At 38.3% G+C, this 19,813-nt stretch overlaps 2 protein-coding genes and 1 pseudogene across 4 annotated transcripts in view; 1 reads left to right on the top strand and 2 right to left on the bottom strand.

The window, feature by feature from the left end:
• Positions 1–19,813, bottom strand: part of LOC307025356 — a 246,475-nt pseudogene that overhangs the window by 114,179 nt on the left and 112,483 nt on the right. The gene's annotated exons all lie outside the window — the stretch shown is intronic.
• Positions 1,635–8,649, bottom strand: LOC307025522 (blastula protease 10-like). The gene is made up of 10 exons (XM_079660247.1): positions 8,524–8,649; positions 8,418–8,450; positions 8,249–8,314; positions 7,640–7,689; positions 5,631–5,700; positions 5,440–5,554; positions 4,878–5,050; positions 4,141–4,222; positions 3,719–3,840; positions 1,635–1,740 (listed from the first exon to the last, which is right to left on the bottom strand). Exons 1-10 carry the CDS (start codon positions 8,573–8,575, stop codon positions 1,712–1,714), a joined length of 792 nt encoding a protein of 263 aa, XP_079516373.1. The 5' UTR covers positions 8,576–8,649; the 3' UTR covers positions 1,635–1,711.
• Positions 9,632–14,870, top strand: zcchc9 (zinc finger, CCHC domain containing 9). 2 transcript variants are annotated; one of them, XM_079657000.1, is made up of 8 exons: positions 9,632–9,765; positions 11,054–11,608; positions 12,376–12,526; positions 13,543–13,635; positions 13,710–13,778; positions 14,019–14,152; positions 14,343–14,364; positions 14,395–14,870. In XM_079657000.1, exons 1-6 carry the CDS (start codon positions 9,745–9,747, stop codon positions 14,129–14,131), a joined length of 1,002 nt encoding a protein of 333 aa, XP_079513126.1. In that variant the 5' UTR covers positions 9,632–9,744; the 3' UTR covers positions 14,132–14,152; positions 14,343–14,364; positions 14,395–14,870. The 2 variants fall into 2 exon arrangements, with proteins under 2 accessions (XP_079513126.1, XP_079513125.1); XM_079656999.1 differs by lacking the exon at positions 14,343–14,364 and having other exon boundaries at positions 14,019–14,148; positions 14,371–14,870.

The following is a 19,813-nucleotide window of genomic DNA, read 5'->3' as shown; positions in this document are numbered from 1 at the left end:
CTGCATGTCCGGTGTGAGTCAAAGAGAAACAGGAACAGATGGCTTTATCTTTTAATCAGATAGAGGGGTATTTAGTTATTTTTCCACTCTCGTATGGATTTGTATCAATTAGTGGTGATCCAGTCATTCATGTCAGATATTCTCTGGTTTGATATTCTGTATTGATTGGACTTGCTATTTCATTTCTTTTTTTTTAAAACTCATCTTCCACACATGCAGCTTTTGTTATTCCAATTTACCTAATGGTACATAATTGTTTTTCATTTGCCTCCGCTTCCATCAAAATGTTAATTCCTGTACAAAATAATCATATCTAAGAAATGTTTACCCTTAAAACAATGCATGCTGGTAGAGCTGCAAACCACTCAATGTGTTTCTTTAAAATCTGAACTTAAATGAGTAGAAAGGAGCATTTATTTGATAGAAAACATGATTTAATGTCAAGAGTTTAAGTGAAACTGGATTTTTTTTGGTCAAATTAACTGAATTTTAACATTTATTCTTTATTATTCATCAGATAACTGAGACGAGTTGTTCCCATCACTTCCTGTCTGATGTTGATTTAGGTGATTTATTAATCTAAATGATCCCATCGTCGTGAATCAATCTCCTCTGAGCTGCAGGTATTAACCCATCACCTTTATTCCCGGGATGCATAAATAAATCAATAACTCACTGCATCATTTCCACACTAGTATTTGTACATTTGGCTTCATATAATCGTCCTTAATTACTCTCTATAAGAGTCTCATCATTATTCATAACCTTTCAAACTAATAACTGCAGTGATATCTTTGTCTCCATGTATTGTGTTTAATATCTGCTGTGATGGGATGTAAATGTGTGCAGGTCTGTGGGAGACACAGGGGAAAGATGTCCCGCTGCAGAATTAATGATTGTTTTTTTATGACGTTAATGATTATTAATGTTCATCTAAAGCAGGGGTGTCAAACTCAAGGCCCGGGGACCAAATCCGGCCCGTGACTTCATTTTCTGTGGCCCCACAAGAGCTTCCAAAGAATATTATATGTTTATTATACGGTTACGTGATGATTTACAGAAGCACGTTGCCCATAAACTACATGTCCCACAATGCATCTCAAATTACACTCAGAATTTGACTCTTATTTTTAAATCATTTTATGACATTCTCACTGAAGAGACTTGCAATTATTTGCCCCAGACTTCTGCTTTCAGATGCAGTTAATTATGAAGTTATTACCCTATCTGATAATAATCCAATTCAGAGGCAATAATGTCATATCGATTATTTTTATAGTCTTAAAGTTACAACCAACCCTTTGAGTGCAGCCCTAATGCTGATGTGGCCGGCGATTAAATTGAGTTTGACACCCCTGATCTAAAATGTAGCTGCAGTCAGAAAAATCTGGATGATAAGGAATAATTACAAATAGAAATTGTAGTGAAAAGTATTTTAAAAAATGTATAAAACTAAAGGTTTTATAATTAACATGAATGTTTCAACAAAGCAGCCATTTCTAGAAGATTGATTAATTTAGTGATCTTTACACCTACATTTAAAAAGGAGTATTGGCATTGAGAAGCCACCCTTTTTGACAATGAGGTACGTAAAGATAAGTGTGATCAGTTTGAAAGCAGTAGAAAGAGAGATATGGAGTGTGTCTTTCGTTTTTATTCAAATATGTTGAGGCTCCCCGGTGCTGTGGCGCCCTCCAGTGGCTGCTGACGTTTAATTTCCTCCAGTCTTTTTGGGAGGATCTGGTAAAGAGGGAGAAAGTGAAGCATGATGTGGCTTGCACTCATTCTGTGTTTTTCCCAGAAGGCAGCATCTCCCTGGGCCAATGGGATTCCTCCATGGGATTTTTGTTATCATGTCAGACAAAGGTTTATGATACTTCAGTTCAGCAGGATAACCATATTAAAAAGGTCCCATGTCATGGCCATTTCCACTGATCATCATTCCATTGTTGAGGTCGACTAGAAGAGATTTATATTGTGCAATTTTCCAAACTCACATTGGTTTCTCAAACAGCATCTCTGTAAACTACGTGTATTCACTGAATTTCACTCTCTGCCTTTAACGGCTCGTTGTAGCTCCAGTAGCTCCAGCCCCCACCCTCCCTGTGAGCACAGTGTGCTCTGATTGGTCGGGACGTTGTGAATTGCGCTGAGCTCCGTGGAGGTGTGGTTTCCTTGTTTAGCGATACACAGCGAAACACAGCCAAACTCATCCTGAGCACACACAAAGTCACAGCCGGAGTAAAAACAATAAGTGTGGCTTGATATTGAGTAAGAGAAAGGTAGATAAACGCTGTGAGAATGGGTCTGCAGAGAGAATGGGTCTGCAGAGAGAATGGGTCTGCAGAGAGAATTTTGCCGCAATCCCAACTGTCTGTTATCAGCCTGCAGCCAGGGAGGAGAGATCAGCAGAGCTGCCTACACTGAGTGTGTGTGTGAGGAAGTCCGTGGATCAGTCAATTTGGTCAAATCAGCGGGGGCTTAACGTAACGGCTCCACGGATTGGTCCATTTGGTTCCGGGTAACACATGACATCATGAGTTACCCGGAAGAATCAATGGACAGTGACGTATCTCCAACGAGGCGTTTTGGGGAGGTATTTTCTGTGTTAGAGTTTTACTCGCTACAGAGTGTACTTTGAGGGTTTTGACTCTGCAGACCGTTTACATGCATACAAACATTCATAACACACAAGGAGACGGGTAATAACCGGAAAAGCATGACATGGGACCACTTTATGATTTGTGAAGTAAAAAGTTAATGTTGGGCTATAAATTAAATACAGCACGGTCACATGACTTCACCACCGCTAAGCTAAAGGTGGCTAATGTTGGGCTATAAAGGAACTGCAGCACGGTCACATGACTTCACCTCACCACCGCTAAGCTAAAGGTGACTAATGTTGGGCTATAAAGGAACTACAGCACGGTCACATGACTTCACGTCACCACCGCTAAGCTAAAGGTGACTAATGTTGGGCTATAAAGGAACTACAGCACGGTCACATGACTTCACGTCACCACCGCTAAGCTAAAGGAGGCTAATGTTGGGCTATAAAGGAACTACAGCACGGTCACATGACTTCACGTCACCACCGCTAAGCTAAAGGTGGCTAATGTTGGGCTATAGAGGAACTGCAGCACGGTCACATGACTTCACGTCTCCACCGCTAAGCTAAAGGAGGCTAATGTTGGGCTATAAAGGAACTACAGCACGGTCACATGACTTCACGTCACCACCGCTAAGCTAAAGGAGGCTAATGTTGGGCTATAAAGGAACTACAGCACGGTCACATGACTTCACGTCACCACCGCTAAGCTAAAGGAGGCTAATGTTGGGCTATAAAGGAACTACAGCACGGTCACATGACTTCACTTCACCACCGCTAAGCTAAAGGAGGCTAATGTTGGGCTATAAAGGAACTACAGCACGGTCACATGACTTCACGTCACCACCGCTAAGCTAAAGGAGGCTAATGTTGGGCTATAAAGGAACTGCAGCACGTCCACAGACCTTTTTCTGTGAATATTACAGTAGTAAAGTTGCTGCCTCGTGTGAGGCTACTTAGATTAGAGTCGTAAAACAGCAAATTATTTTACTTAAGTTTATAACCATTGACTTGCAGAACAGGGGACAGGAAGTGCTAAAATGCTGAGTTATGTCAGGGTTTTAGGACTCATTCCTGCACCACTCATATAAACTTTTTTTTAAAGAGTACCGCAGCTGTAGAGGAGTCGGACTCTCTGCACGTCGCTGTCAGTCATCTTCTTTCTCTGACCCATGTTCATCCCTTCCACTTTAGAGACGATGGTGGGCAAGCCGTTATCTGAGAAAAACCCACTGTAAACACAGGAAGTACTCGTTACTACAGTAAAAGTACCTACACTACAACTCGCTTGCCACTGAGAATGGGACTTGGGTAAACTGTATTTAAAATCTAAAAAATGCACCTAAATAAATGTTTTATTAATAATAACTTAGTAGTCACTGGAAAGATTACAAATCAAAATGTTACTTATTTTCTGATTTATTTTGTCTAATACATACTTTTTAAATATATTTGTAATTGCCTGTTAGCGTTCTGTTGTTTCATGTTATTTAATATAATGTAGGATATTGATCTGAATATCTAAAGGTTACCCTCCGTAGTGCATGATGGACTCGGCGTTGTACTCCAGGCCGAACGTTTCTCCGCTTTGCTTGTTGAAGTTTCTCTCCTTCCCTGAAACACAATAACGCCACTTCATCACAGAAATACGACATGTTTTATACGTTATTAGGAAAATTAAAATAATTATACACATTTCAGAGTTATAGTGAAAAGAAAAAGGTTTTTTATAAAAAGGAAAAAATAATTAATTAAGGAGAATTAAATGAATTACAAATGAGTCAATAATTAAAGTGGGTTGGATCAATATAAATAAATACGTTATGGTGAGTCAGATAAATAATATATTCATTTAAAAAAAGTTATAGCGAGTTAAATGTAATTAACAAATGTTAAATAAATATCCGAGTAAATATTACATATAGTAAATAAGACAATATGTAAAAATTAGCTAAGGTATGGTGAGTTAAATCTCCTGCCAAGTAATGGTATCAATAAATAATTGACGGTGAATTAAAGAAAATATAATAAATACCAGTTTAAAATAAAATGTAAAACAATATTTGAGAATAGTTTTCAAACTGACTTTATTAAAAAAAGAAAATGTAACCAGACTCTATAAATCAGTGCAGAGTATTTGTATACGAGGTAAATACATTTTCTTTTTATAAATGAGTATTGGTGGGTTAAAACACACAAATGAAAAACTGTTTAAAAAAAAAAAACTGTAACAAGTGCAGAGTATTTGTATATTTGTACACAGGGTTACCGTCCATGATGTTTTCATTCAGCACGGTGATGTATTGGTCGCGGTCGCTCCTCGTGTGTTCGTGATGGAAACCCAGAGCGTGCAGGATCTCATGCACGATGTTTCCCAACATGCACTGCGTCCCCACGTACACCGGCTGCTTTCCACCAATTAAGCCCACGTACGAAGCACAACTACAAGAAGTATTAAATTACTGAAGTAATTACTAGAAATACACAACATGAGACTTTCTGCCCTTTACCGTTTCTTTACTCACTAATCACATCTCCCCTGGATGTTAGGCTATGCTTTCATTGTGAGGCGATGTTTACAGTGAGAACAGCTGCTGAGGTCAGTGCAGAAAGCAGAACAGTGTGTATAATATAGATCCCTCAATAATATATGTAACAGGCAGCCGACATTTCACACTTTATTTGTATGCTTTAGTAGATATCTACAAATCGACCATATAGTGCTTCACATAATAAAATATACAAGGGCTGTAGCCTGATATTTATTATATGCTTTAGGAGCCGTTTGTTGCACAATGTGTAGGTGTGGTGGTGTGTGTGTGTCTCCTCACCCTCTGCTTGTGTTGAAGGTCAGGTAGTTTGTCTCGGAGGTTCGTCTGTGGAACGTCACACACGTGTGTTCGGACACCATATCCATCGCAGAGAGGATGACCTCCGTGCGACTTTCTGCAGAAACACAACAGTGAAATCAAATATTATGAATTCTCTGAAAGTAGAAATCAAACCACCGATCTGAACCCACCTAACTCCGGGCTGATGGTGAACGGGATCTCTCTGCTCGGCCAAACTCTCTCCACTGCATTCCTGTCGTTCTGAAGGTCAAATAACAAACACTTTATCAGGTGGAACAAAAACACACATACTTACCTACAATCTACAAACTGAGCTTCTGTCTTGTAAGCATGTCATCGAGACACACGTCATTTTGAGTCTTTGTAGTCATTTGACGTCCACTTGTAGTAAATTAAAGTTCTCTTGTCGTGGTTTTAGGTCTCCTTTTTTTGTAGTCATCTTTAACTCATTCTGGTTTTCCATAGTTGCGAGTCTCTTTGCGTAACTTTCAAGCCGTTTTGGTTCTTTTGAGTTTGTTCTGAATCTCATTTTAGTTACTTTTATGTAATTTTTTTAATAATCTTTATAGTGGTTTTGCTGCCTTTCATATCTGTTGATGCTTGTAGGCATCATTTCACTTTTTGTATATATAGACCAGGGGCGGATCTAGACAAATATTCATGGGGTGGCCAGAGGGTGGCAGGAGAATTTGAGGGGTGGCATGCCCTGGCAGAAGTATATGCTGATTTAATCGCAGTCATATCAATTAATGTTAACTTGGAAAGCCACAATATTGATATTTTAACTCAATAACATTTGGTGACATTATCGTGGCACATCAGTAAAGCCTTAAATATAAATATATAAGGTGGCAGACTTAATTTAATGAATTTTAACTGAATGAGTTGGTTTCACTCTTAGACCAGCAGGGGTACCAAATCTATGCAGACTGCTGCAATAAGTACATTAATTAACTGTCTCATCGATGTGTGTATGAATATGATAATATTAACAATCATATTATTCCTATCAGCTGTCAATCACTTTTATGATTCACATATTCAGTGTTATTATTAAATAAACTATATTTGTTGGAGTTAATGATGAACGTTCCTCAAGATGCTTGCTCACCCTCCTTCAAAATTTGAAAGACAAGTAATTATATCATACCAAAAGATTCAAAGGAAAAGTTCAGCGCCCCACAACTTCATTGCAAACAGTTACAACCTTGACTTTACATCAGAAAGAACAAACATTAAAGAAGTGACTAACTGCATCAGTTAGGGTTAAACAACATGTATTCAGCTCAAACATACATCGCTGCAGTTATGATCCAGTGGAGAGTCCTTACCTACTGGCCTAGTTAAATCAAAGTGGTTACTTTCTGTTGGCTGGGCAGTGAAGTTTTACACACCGTCTGATTTGACTTTCTCAGGATTTGAAACTGTTTTTTGGGGGCAGACCCCCACAAAGAAGAAAATATTATACACACGTAAGCTCATCATCTTAACAGTTTATTATTCTCATCGACTCATCCGTGAGCAGAGCATCAAGTTGCCTATAACAGCTGAATGTGGCGATTACCGTCTTGATCAGCAAAACGCCACAAACGATTTAAAGCTATGGTGCGTTTTGATTCAGTACAGCCAAACTTGACAGGCTCTTCTCTGTCATAGTAGACCGCAAACAGTTGAGGCGCCAGAGTATCTGTGTTGGGTAATCTGTGGTAGGGCTAACCCATCAGTGGTGTGGCTCAAGTCAGTATTTGCAATGTAATTACATACACGCCCCCCTCGACAGTGACAAGGCTCGCGTCTTGTGTTGCATTCACTTGCACATCAGAGATTTTCTCTCATAAATGTCTGATGAGCCACAACTTTTCTTTCGAAACAAAACTGCCAACTGGGCAAGACATTTTTCTGAGGTGGCATCTGCCACCCCTTAAAACCGCCACTGATATACACAAACCAATTGTTTAAAATATGGACAAAAGTCATGGAGTTGCATGATGGGTAATGTAGTTTCAAAAAGGTGTTTTGAGCTCAAAGTCAGGAAATATTGTCTACTGCTGCTGCTTTAATTTTGACTATTTCTTTTTAAAAATATATCAAACACATCCTTCAGCTTTGTGCAATAAAACCTAAGAGTTACAAGTTAAAACTACAGCAATAGTAAGTTGAATTTACATGTTTCTCTCACCAACAACACAATGTCTCCCTCCAACACGGCATAGTCCTTGCTCATCAGCTCTGTCAACATTTAGAAAAATCTAAATCAAAAACAGACTTCCCTCGTTTGTTAAAGCTGTGAATATTAAATGCAAGGCAAGTTTATTTATTTAGCACCTTTCAACACAAGGCAATGCAAGGTGCTTTACAAAAATGAAAGACATTCAGACAAAGGCATTTAAACAGTCATTTAAGAGAAAAGATAATAAAAGAAACAATAATATAAAAAATACATTAGTAAAAGTTACAGTGCAGTTTAAGATATGAATAGTTCACACAGAAGTTCTACTTTACTGATGCGTTTCTTTAAGGTTTCTCTGAGCTGTGTACGCTTGTATGGCACATGCGTCCCGAGCAGCACACAGGGAAAACCAGCCAGGACAGAGTCCCCACTGATTCCCTGGGGTTACTAGCCCCAAATGTTCATTAACCAAAAACGAAACACAACCGCCCAGTTTCAATTAAAAGCAGCGGCAACAAGAAAAGTCTTCAGCCTGGATTTAAAAGTAGTCAGAGTCGCAGCGGACCTGCAGGTTTCTGGGAGCTTGTTCCAGATATTTGGAGCAGATAAAACACTGACCTTCTAAAGTCTCGGGGTTAGACTCCATGTAACTCAGCACTTTCGTTATCCAGTCGTCCTGAGCCGCTGTAAAAATACATTTAAATGCATTCAAATTAAATTAAAAAGCACACATCTGGAAAAGTGTGACTTATTGATGCAGCTAGACTTAATTTGAACACAAACGTACCATCGTTAGCCTCACGTAAAGGGCTGGAGGCGACTAAAACAACAAGAAATAAAGTAGTCAATTCATGTTTTGCTTTAAAGTATATTTCAATAATTCTATTTCCTACCATGTTTAGAGGATTGGACCAAAAGCAGTGCAGCGAGGATGAGATGCAGCATGTTTTCAGAGGGCTCTCACACACACGCTCTCACACACACATCTGATACTAACTCTGCCTCGTTAGCAGTTAATTGAAATCAGCTGATATCGCGTGTGGTGCAGTGGGTTGTGCGTTGGTGTTCGGATCAGGGGGTCAGGTTCAAAGGCATGTCATAATGTGATCTCCATTTGGATCTGAACCTTCTGCTATCAGAGTTTTTACTCCTATTTATTCAGATGTATTCAAGTTGATAGAATAAGATCAATTAAAAATACCCAACAATACATACAATTCATAGAATGAGCAGATATGTCATTAAAGGGTTGCTTGTATAACAAAAAGGATACAATAATATTTAGCGTCCAATACTTTGAGTATATATGTTTGGTTATTGTTGAAATTAAACTATTGATTTGAGCAACTTCAATTGTCTAAATGGAATCAAAGAAACGCCTTGCGATGTATTGATTTAGCAATAACTGTAAATGATATACTAAGTATGATAACAGTGTGCGTCGTATTCTGTACGCACTGTGAAACCCCCTGAGAGATTTGCAGAATTAATGATATTGGGCTTTATGAATACACTTTGACTGATTGATTGAATTTAACTTAAAAGTCATTTGATAGACTGACATTTCTTTAAAAAAATATTTCAGAAGTAGAGAGTGTGTGTGCAGATCAGACGTAGAGAGTGTGTGTTCAGATCAGACGTAGAGTGTGTGTGTTCAGATCAGACGTAGAGAGTGTGTGTTCAGATCAGAAGTAGAGAGTGTGTGTGCAGATCAGACGTAGAGAGTGTGTGTTAAGATCAGACGTAGAGTGTGTGTGTTCAGATCAGACGTAGAGAGTGTGTGTTCAGATCAGAAGTAGAGAGTGTGTGTGCAGATCAGACGTAGAGAGTGTGTGTTCAGATCAGACGTAGAGTGTGTGTGTTCAGATCAGACGTAGAGTGTGTGTGTTCAGATCAGAAGTAGAGAGTGTGTGTGCAGATCAGACGTAGAGTGTGTGTGTTCTGATCAGAACGTCACCACTTTGGTATATTATGATATATTATATTTTCACCATTTTGTCATCTGCCTACGGTCCAGCAGGTGGCGCCGTGCAGCGTTTCGGTCGTTTCCGATACCTCAATTATCAACGTAGAAGAAGTAGAGACAGTCACTTCCGGGTTAAAAAAGAAAACACATGGGCTGGAAACCTCTGAAGGTAATGTTATTTTTAGCCTTTATTTACATTATTTAAAAGATTTGTTCCGTTGTAAAAGGTTACGTTAAACTATCGTTATATGTTGGGTTAACTCAATAGATCAGAAAGTGCTGTTATTCTTTAAAAACTAAGATAATGCTATGTTATTGCTAACACGCTAACAGACGTTTCATTAGAAAAACAACAAAGTTATTTGTCGTAAATGTTTTTATTTACTACTCGGTTCAAATTGCAATTAAATCTAATAACTGCAGACATGTTCCGGAATGTTTGACACGTTACAAGGTATTTTTTATTTATTATTTGTATTGTCATATACACAGTATGACAGGCAGTTGCACAGTTAAATATTAAGAAACTATACAAACACACAAACAAACATATAAGATAAAAACTAGAAAGCCTGCCTTGTCTAGAAGGTGTGTATTATTCCTGAATTTAATGTTTCTTATTTTGTGCTTCAAGCTCCTGAATCTTACTTTAAAGTACTAGAATAGACTGGGAGGGATGAAACCCTCTGTAATGGTCACACATGCAGAGCACACAGCGACATGTGTTCTCTGCTTTTAAGGTGAACTGGGACCTCTCCAAGTAGCAGTCCACACTCCATATGTAGGTCTGTTCGGGGACTTGAAAAAAAAAACTGCCGGACAAAATGTACTAAAACCACTTTGTTAAAATACTCCACTCAAGCCCAGCAATCAAACCCACATTGATTGTTCAGCTTAATATTTTTATATTATATCAGATGTTTCTGGATTTCCTGCTGGAGGCTGGTTTAAACTCATAGTATTTAATATAGTATTACGCACCGATTAAAGCACCAAACCTGAACCCCACAATATGTTCCTCAATATCTATATCGAGGTATTTGATCAGAAATGTTATCATCTGTCCGGCAGCGGCTCAGTCAGTAGGGGCTTGGACTGTGAGCCGTAGGGTCGCCGGTTCAAGTCCCCGACCAGACGTGTGATTGTCTTTGTGACACACGTGGTTTTACTGCTCAATCTTAATTAGACTTTTGACCTTTTCTTATATTTTCTCATATCTGTAAAGCGTCTTTGAGCACTTGATAATGCGCTTGATAAATAAAATGTATTATTATAATTATTAAATGTGTTTTTGTGCCGTTTTTAATTTTTAATGGTGATGATTTCTTCGGGGTAATATTGTGGATGACAATTATGTTAGCCTGAATAATTGTGACATGGCCTTTTTTTTTTTATTCATTCCTTTTAGTTTGTGAACCTTACGATGTCAATTATTCCATCTACCTTTTTCTCTTCAGACAGAAGCTGCAGTCATGACGAGGTGGGCGAGAGCGAATAACGTCCACAAACACAAAACATCAGAAGCGACTCCCTGGAGTCAGCTGAGGGAAGGAGGAAGAGGAAGAGGAGGAAGAGAAGGAGGAGATGGAGGAAGAGGAAGAGGAGGAGGAAGAGAAGGAGGAGGAGGAAGAGAAGGGGGAGGAGGAGGAGGAGGGTGGAAAGAGGGTCTCCCAGGCAGCATTAAATATGGCACCATCCTGCCTTTAGGGTCGGCCGTGAAGAAGCCGAATCGTCCGAAGAAAGAGTACGAGAGCGAAGATGTGAACGGCTTCCTGGAGTATCTGCAGCAGAGCGGACAGCCTCTTCCTGGGATGGGGAGAGGAGGGGGACTGGGGGAGAGAGGGGGTTTGAGGATGGGAGAGAGAGGTGGGAGAATGGGAGAGAGAGGGGGGAGAATGGGAGGGGGAGATGAGATGCAGGAGATCAGAGAGGAGGTGGCGACGGCGCTGAATAAAGACAGAAGAAGAGAGGACCGGAGGGTGAAGAGGCAGGACGACAAGAGGAGCAGCATGGTGGGGAAATCCTCTCAGACGCTGGGATTCTACTTTGTGGAAACTCTGGAAAAAAACATATCTAATTCTGAGACAAAAGTCAAGATGTACAAAAAAGTCAAATTCTGAGAAAAAAAATCTAATTCTGTAAAAAAATCTAATTCTCCAAAAAAAAAAATCTATGATAAAAGAAACATTCTGAGAAAAGATTGAATCTCAAAAAAATCTAAGATAAAAGTTGAATTCTCAAAAAAATAATCTAATTCTGAGAAAAAAGTCCAAATGTGCAAAAAAGGCAAATTCTGAGAAAAGATTGAATTCTCAAAAAAATCCAAATCTAAGATAAAGTTGAATTCTGAGGAAAAAAATCAAATTCTGAAAAGAAATACAATTCTGAGAAAAAAGTCAAGATGTGCAAAAAAGTGAAATTCTGAGAAAAAAAATCTAATTCTGTAAAAAAATCAAATTCTCCAAAAAAAAGAAATCTATGATAAAAGGCACATTCTGAGAAAAGATTGATTCTCAAAAAAATCAAAATCTAAGATAAAGTTGTATTCTGAGGAAAAAAATCAAATTCTGAAAAGAAATACAATTCTGAGAAAAAAGTCCAAATGTGCAAAAAAGGCAAATTCTGAGAAAAAAGTCCAAAGATTCAAAAGTGAAATTCAGAAAAAATCTGAAAAGCATTGTTTTGCTGTGGTTTAATAAATGAGTGCTTCTCTGATGCAGTCCTGGTTTAAGGCTCTGATGTTTCACTCATCTCTCTCTTTGCTTCCTCCCTCCTGCAGCTGTGCTTTAACTGCAGGAAACCTGGTCACGGATTGGCCGATTGTCCGGAGGCGGACCAGGACGAGGAGATGGGTCGAGGCATCTGTTACCGCTGCGGCTCCACGGAGCACGAGGTCACCAAGTGCCGAGCTAAAGTAGACCCGGCGCTGGGTGAGGACACGCTGAGACTCACAGTAGATCAGGGGTGTCCAAACTACGGCCCGGGGGCCAAATGCGGCCCGCGGACCATTTTGAATCGGCCCTTAGCAAATTCAAAAAGTATAATGAATAGGAAGTATAATGAACTTCTGCTTCTCTTATATTGTACTACTTAAATATATATGTTCAAATATATTAAACTGTATTTATGTTTTTTCTAACAGCCTTTTCAAGTATCAAGAATAATTGACCTACATTGGATAGATTTGTCCAACTTATAACTGAATTTATGAGGCAATATACCTCTAGTGAGTGGCCAAGCCCTTCGTACATTTGTCTGTATGTGGCCCTCGGTGAAAAAGGTTTGGACACCCCTGCAGTAGATGAATGAAGAGGTGGTGTGTTTCTGTGACCCTGAAGGCAGCATCTCCCTGGTTCAATGGGATTTCTCCATTTTCTAAATTCTGATGAAAAAAATAAAAATCTGAGATAAAGTCAATTTATGAGAAAAAAGTCAAAAACTGTGGAAAATTGAAATTATGAGAAAAATCATAATCTGAGAAAAAAAGTCAAAATTTGAGGAAAAAATCTAAATCTGAGAAAATAAATTTAAGTCTGAGGAAAAAGTCAATTTATGAGAACGAAGTCAAAAACTGGAAAATTATGAGAAACATTTAAAAAACTGTGGAGAATTCAAATTATGAAAAAAATCATAATCTGAGAAAAAAAAGTCAAAATTTGAGAAAACATTTTTAAATCTGAGGAAAAAGTCAAAAACTGTGAAAAATGTCAAACACAGTGGACATTTATAATTATGAGAAAAAAAGTCCAAATCTGAGAAAAAAATCCTAATCTGAGGAAAAAAAATCAAAAACAGTGGAAAATTCAAATGAGAGAAAAAAAACTGTGAAAGGAAAAAAAAATTAAAAATATATTTAAAAAAAAAAAAATTATTTGAAAAAGGTCAAAGTGAGATTCCTGACTCATTCCTGCACCTCGTTAACAACATGTATGTCTTCATTCTCCAGGAGAGCACCCGTACGCTAAGTGCTTCATCTGTGGGAAAACGGGCCACCTGTCACGTGGCTGTCCTGATAATCCGAAAGGACTTTATGCACAAGGTACAAACACAACATGCATCACATTATATATGAGTTTATTATAAAGCTGTTTCAATGAGTGTGTGTTTCTGCAGGAGGGAGCTGTCGGGTTTGTGGCTCAGTGGAACATTTTCAGAAGGACTGTCCGGAGCACCAGGCCACAAGTGAGTCTCTGCTTCTGTTTCTAAAACTCGCTTCAAAAGAATCAGATGAAGTTAGGGTGACTGTGGCTATATAAGTACAGACCATTATGAACCATTAGCGATACATTTCAGGCCTTACACATGTCACTGTAAATATATACACATCAACTGTAGAAAATATCTATATAAATAAAATATCTTAACGGATTTGAACACGTCTTCCTCCACCATGTCTTTTATTTATATTTATTTTTATCTCAGGTAACTCGCTGACACTTCCCTGGCTGTCGAACAACATGAGCGCAGACCACGAGGACGTTCATGTTCCCGTGAAGAAAAGCAAACCCAAACAAACCAAAGTGGTGACGTTCTGATCAGAACACACACACACACACACTCTCTACGTCTGATCAGAACACACCCACACACACTCTACGTCTGATCAGAACACACACTCTCTACGTCTGATCAGAACACACACTCACACACTCTACGTCTGATCAGAACACACACACACACTCTCTACATCTGATCAGAACACACACACACTCTCTACGTCTGATCAGAACACACACACACACACACTCTCTACATCTGATCAGAACACCCACACCCACTCTACGTCTGATCAGAACACACACTCTCTACATCTGATCAGAACACACACTCTCTACTTCTGATCAGAACACACACACACACACACTCTCTACATCTGATCAGAACACACACTCACACTCTCTACATCTGATCTGAACACACACTCACTCTCTACATCTGATCAGAACACACACTCACACTCTCTACATCTGATCTGAACACACACACACTCTCTACATCTGATCAGAACACACACTCACACTCTCTACATCTGATCTGAACACACACACACTCTCTACATCTGATCTGAACACACACACACTCTCTACGTCTGATCAGAACACACACACACACACACACACACACACACACACTCTCTACATCTGATCTGAACACACACACTAAATCTCTCAAATCTCAATTGAAAGGACTGCTGACCGTTGACATGCAGTGAAGACGTTCTCCTCCTGGTTCCCTTTGTGTATATTTTTTAATAAAGTATTGCTTCTGTCTCTTCACAGTGTTACTTTGTTCTGGTGCTGCAACAACAACAACAACAACAACAATGAGTGCACAATATTAAATAATAACATTTATAAAATCATGAATAATAATTAAAACAAATTATATAAAATGATTATTTTACAGAAGCCAAAAAGATAGGAAACAAACAAAATAACACCAAAAGGACAAGACAGGTAAGACCCATAGCAGCTACTTTGCTATTAAATATTTAGTTGTTTTTGTCAAACACTTATTTTATTAAATTCCTATTTAATATTTTAAAGTATTTACATCAGTGGTCACCAACCTTTTTAAGCCCAAGATCCCCGACCTCGGCCTAGGTGAAAGGCAAGATCTACCTATTGCAGAATTGAGTGAAAAAAGACGGCCCAGACAGTGCTTCCAATTTGAGGTCTTTTATATCTGGCTCATTGCATCTGAATTACTGTTACAATGAAGGCTCCATAATCAGCTCACGGCATATAGACAGGGGTAAAGTGCTATTGGGGGGCGGACCTCAACGGGGATCCGGGGGGATTCTCCCCCGGGAAGATTTTTTTTAAAATATTGAAGTTGAAAGCATCAATCTGGTTCACTTTGAGAGCAACATGCAGAGATCTATGGATACATCTCTCAGCACCCATATGAAACAGAATTGTAAACAGATTTTCTTTTTCTTTATGGATATTTTACAAATCACATTAAACTGTATTCTTGTTTTACTGCCATATAGTAGGCTATTTCATACCTGTTTTTCATTTATTCTCTCATTGTTTGTATAACTATAATGATCATATGAAGGTGTGCCGCGGAAATAATCTTTTGAATAATTTGTGATAAAACGGTTCTAAACACTCAAGAGTCCTTTAGCTCACCTGAGCCCCTCAGTCTGACAGGGGAGGACTCTCCTCCAGCTTGTTGTGGAAACGGCTCCTCATGTCCGTTAGTGCAGCTAGCTAACCAGATGCTAACATCACGGTCCCCGCTAGCACCGGTACCTCTCTCTCTCACTCCCTCTCTATCACACTAAATGCGCTATCGCCACACACACACACAGAGCCGAGCTTGAATGACACAAGCACACGTGTATTTCCATGCAACTCTCTGATTGGTCTGGTGTCTTGCCTCTGTTGCGTTCACTGAACACGGGAAATTACAGTCCTGCCGTCGTCTCTTGTGTCATGATGAGGTTCACGTAAAGCACGGTTAATGTATTATATTATTGAGGTGTCTCAAATATACGTCAATCAAGTGGCACCTGGTAACGGGGTGGTGGATGATAGGTTTACATCTAAAAACGTATTTTTCAAACATTATTATTTTAATTTAATTTTTCTTTCTTTTGTTACTTTTTTTTAACGGTCCGCGATCTACCCGCACCACACTCGCGATCGACCGGTCGATCGCGATCGACTGGTTGGCGACCACTGATTTACATCATATAGTATTTCAGATTGTGGGTTTAGTGCCGTTGTAATGTGAAGACACGGCCACTAGGGGGCAGCACTGACTCAATCTGCTGTTACTGATGTAGACATGAGACAATTAACTACTAATTACCTGAGATCTGTTCTTAAATTCTAATTAAATGATGTGCGATGATCAGAAAGAGATGCAATGATTTTATACATTTTATATAATATCTACATCTCTGTGACTCATATTCAGATATAAAAGAAACAAGGGGCGTTCCCACAATTGTACAAAATACAAATATACAGTGGAGCAAAACAGTATTTAGTCAGCCACCAATTGTGCAAGCACTTAAAAAGATGAGAGGCCTGTAATTGTCATCCTAGGTATACCTCAACTATGATTGACAGAATGAGAAAAAAAATAAAGAATCCAGAAAATCAAATTGTCTGATTTTTCTATACCCTTTGTTGGCAATGACAGAAGTCAAACTGTTTTTTTTTTTAATGGAAGTCTCTCAAAGATGAAAACAGTCACTTGTGGAGTACCTCAGGGTAGTTGTTTGGGACCACTCTTATTTTCTATTTTTACAAATGACCTACCATTAGTGTTAGAAAAAGCTAAAATTGTAATGTATGCAGATGACTCAACAATATATTATGCAGCATCAACTACAAGAGAGTTGACAAATATTTTGAATAAAGATCTACTACTGATGTCAGAGTGGGTCATAAATAATACATTTGTACTTAATGCGGGAAAAACAAAATCGTTATTAATAGGATCAAATCATCAGTTAACAGGTGAACCAAAATTGCAACTACATTTAAACCATATTGAAATTGAACAGGTCAAGGAGACACAATTGCTAGGTATAACCCTGGATCATAAATGATCTTGGTCTAAACAAATAGATCATGTTGTATGTAAAATGGGAAGGGGTGTGTCAGCTGTAAAAAGAATTGTAAAATATTTGCCTATGGATGTCAGTAGACAAGTTTTGGATGCTTTGGTTCTGTCGCAGCTTGATTATTGTTTGGTTATATAGTTTAGTGCTGCTAAAAAAGATTTAAACAAACTACAAGTAGCACACAATAAGGCAGCCCGATGTGCACTGCAGTGCTCCTACAGAACCAGAGGCACTGAAATGCTGGAGGCACTGAAATGGTTAACTGTCAGACAGAGGTCAACTTATATTTTATTAAATGTTGTCAGAAATATTACAGTATATCACCAGATATATTATCACAAAGGTTTATAGCGCAATATGCACAACATAACTATCAAACACGACATACAATAGAAGGAAGGTTTGTATTACCCAAATCTAAATCAAGTATGGGACAGAAAACAGAACAGAGCCGTGATCAGCTGGAACTCTTTACCGGTTCACATCATTCAGGAACATTCTCAAGTACATTTCAAAAGGTTGCTAAAACATTATTTAAGTATTATAAAGTACATTTGAACTGTGCCTGTGGCTATGTATGCATATATTATGATGTAAACTTATTTGTATTTACTTTTGTTTGGCCTTAGGATGGCGATAATTGGATGACCATTTTAGTTTTCACTTAATTTCACTGTAAATTGCATGAAATTATGAGCTGTTTTGTTTTGTTTTAATTTTGTTTTGTTTTAATTTTGTTTTGTTTTGTTTTAATTTTGTTGAATGTATGTTACGTATGTTTTGAGTGTGTGAGGACCCCAGGAAGAATAGCTAATGCTCATGCTAGTGCTAATGGGGATCCTAATAAAGACAAAGACAAAATAAAACTTGTTAATTAAATGAAATATTCTAAATCTTGAAAATACAAAATGATAAGCCAGTTAATAATCCTAGCAGGTATACTAATAAATATGATGCTGTTTTGTCAAATACTTAATTTATTCAATACCTATTTAATATTTTAAAGCATTTACATCATATATTATTTTAGATTGTGGGTTTAGTGCCATTGTAATGTGAAGACTCAGCCACTAGGGGGCAGCACTGACTCAATCTGCTGTTACTGATGCAGACATGAGACAATGATCTACTAATTACCTGAAGAAGAAAATATGAGATATTTTTTTTAATTCTAATTAAAAGATGTGCAATGATTTTATACGTTTTTATATAGATATAACAGAAACAAGGGGCGTTGTCACAATTGTATATAATAAAGATATATATAAAGGTCTCTATACTAGACAAATCTACTACCCAAAAAGAACCTTATGGTCGTAGGTTACGATATAACAAGTCTGTATCTTATCCATATGAACATGTGTTAAGTGAGGGGGGGACTTCATTACCTCAGGGGGGGTCCGGGGCTTGATTTTTAGGGTTTTGGAGTGAAATGTTTGATGCAATACCTCTTTAAACACTCTCCAGGGGAACAGGCGCCACTGCTTGAAACCAGTTTGTGATTTCTTTTTGTTGATGTTGTTTTACAAAGATGTCTCATTGATGTTGTTGATTTTCATGCAGCTTATATTAATCACTTTCACCCTAAATGTCCACACTTAATCCACTGTTTCTATCTGTCAAAAGAAGAACCACAGTTAAGAAAGTATGTTTTTTATTTGGTTTTGTTGTGTTTGCCATAAACCTAATTAAAGTGGAGACAACAAACAAAATAAGACAACATGAGCGGATCCTTTATTTCACAGCGGGAGGGAAGTGCTTTATGTGAAAGATTCATATACATAAACCTGTCAACACCCTGAAATCACACACACACACACACACACACACACACACACACACACACACACACACACACACACACACACACACACACACACACACACACACACACACACACACACACACACACACACACACACACACACACACACACACACACACACACACACACACACACACACACACACACACACACACACACACACACACACACACACACACTTTCGTGTGAGTGTTCCCCTGGAGAGTGTGTAAGGAGGTATTGCATCACTGATAATGAAATAAAACATTAAAACATGTTGCAAGAAGAAAGATGATTTAAAACAGGATCAGAAATGTTTTATTCCTACAGCATGAAATGAAAGGTATAAAAATAATTGGCATCATTATGAAAGTTAGTGAACGCATAAAAAGCAGCAGCCAGGAACAACATTAAGACATTTTTAAGGAAATGTTATTTCACAACAGTGTTGTTTCAGTCTTTTCGAGAGTACTCTTTAAAGTAGAGACACTACATACTGATATGCACCTGAAGTAGTGTCTCTACTTTAAAGAGTCCTCTCCTGCTGATGTTCAGCTGTATATCAGTATGTAGTGTCTCTACTTTAAAGAGTCCTCTCCTGCTGATGTTCAGGTGTATATCAGTATGTAGTGTCTCTACTTTAAAGAGTCCTCTCCTGCTGATGTTCTGGTGTTTGTCAGTATGTTGTGTCTCTACTTTAAAGAGTCCTCTCCTGCTGATGTTCAGGTGTATATCAGTATGGAGTGTCTCTACTTTAAAGAGTCCTCTCCTGCTGATGTTCAGGTGTATATCAGTATGTAGTGTCTCTACTTTAAAGAGTCCTCTCCT

The sequence above is a fragment of the Notothenia rossii genome, assembly GCF_949606895.1.
Source record: "Notothenia rossii genome assembly, chromosome: 11".
NCBI lineage: Eukaryota > Metazoa > Chordata > Actinopteri > Perciformes > Nototheniidae > Notothenia > Notothenia rossii.
This window is presented reverse-complemented; position numbering and strand designations above follow the sequence as displayed.

Coding starts and splice junctions, on each gene's coding strand:
- zcchc9 (XM_079656999.1), top strand. CDS start 9,745: ATGGGCTGGAAACCTCTGAAG. Junction 11,609..12,375: donor ACGACAAGAGGAGCAGCATG/GTGGGGAAATCC, acceptor TCCCTCCTGCAG/CTGTGCTTTAACTGCAGGAA. Junction 13,636..13,709: donor GAAAGGACTTTATGCACAAG/GTACAAACACAA, acceptor GTGTTTCTGCAG/GAGGGAGCTGTCGGGTTTGT.
- LOC307025522 (XM_079660247.1), bottom strand. CDS start 8,575: ATGCTGCATCTCATCCTCGCTGCACTGCTTTTGGTCCAATCCTCTAAA. Junction 8,315..8,417: donor TTTACGTGAGGCTAACGATG/GTACGTTTGTGT, acceptor GTATTTTTACAG/CGGCTCAGGACGACTGGATA. Junction 5,051..5,439: donor ACCTTCAACACAAGCAGAGG/GTGAGGAGACAC, acceptor TACTTCTTGTAG/TTGTGCTTCGTACGTGGGCT.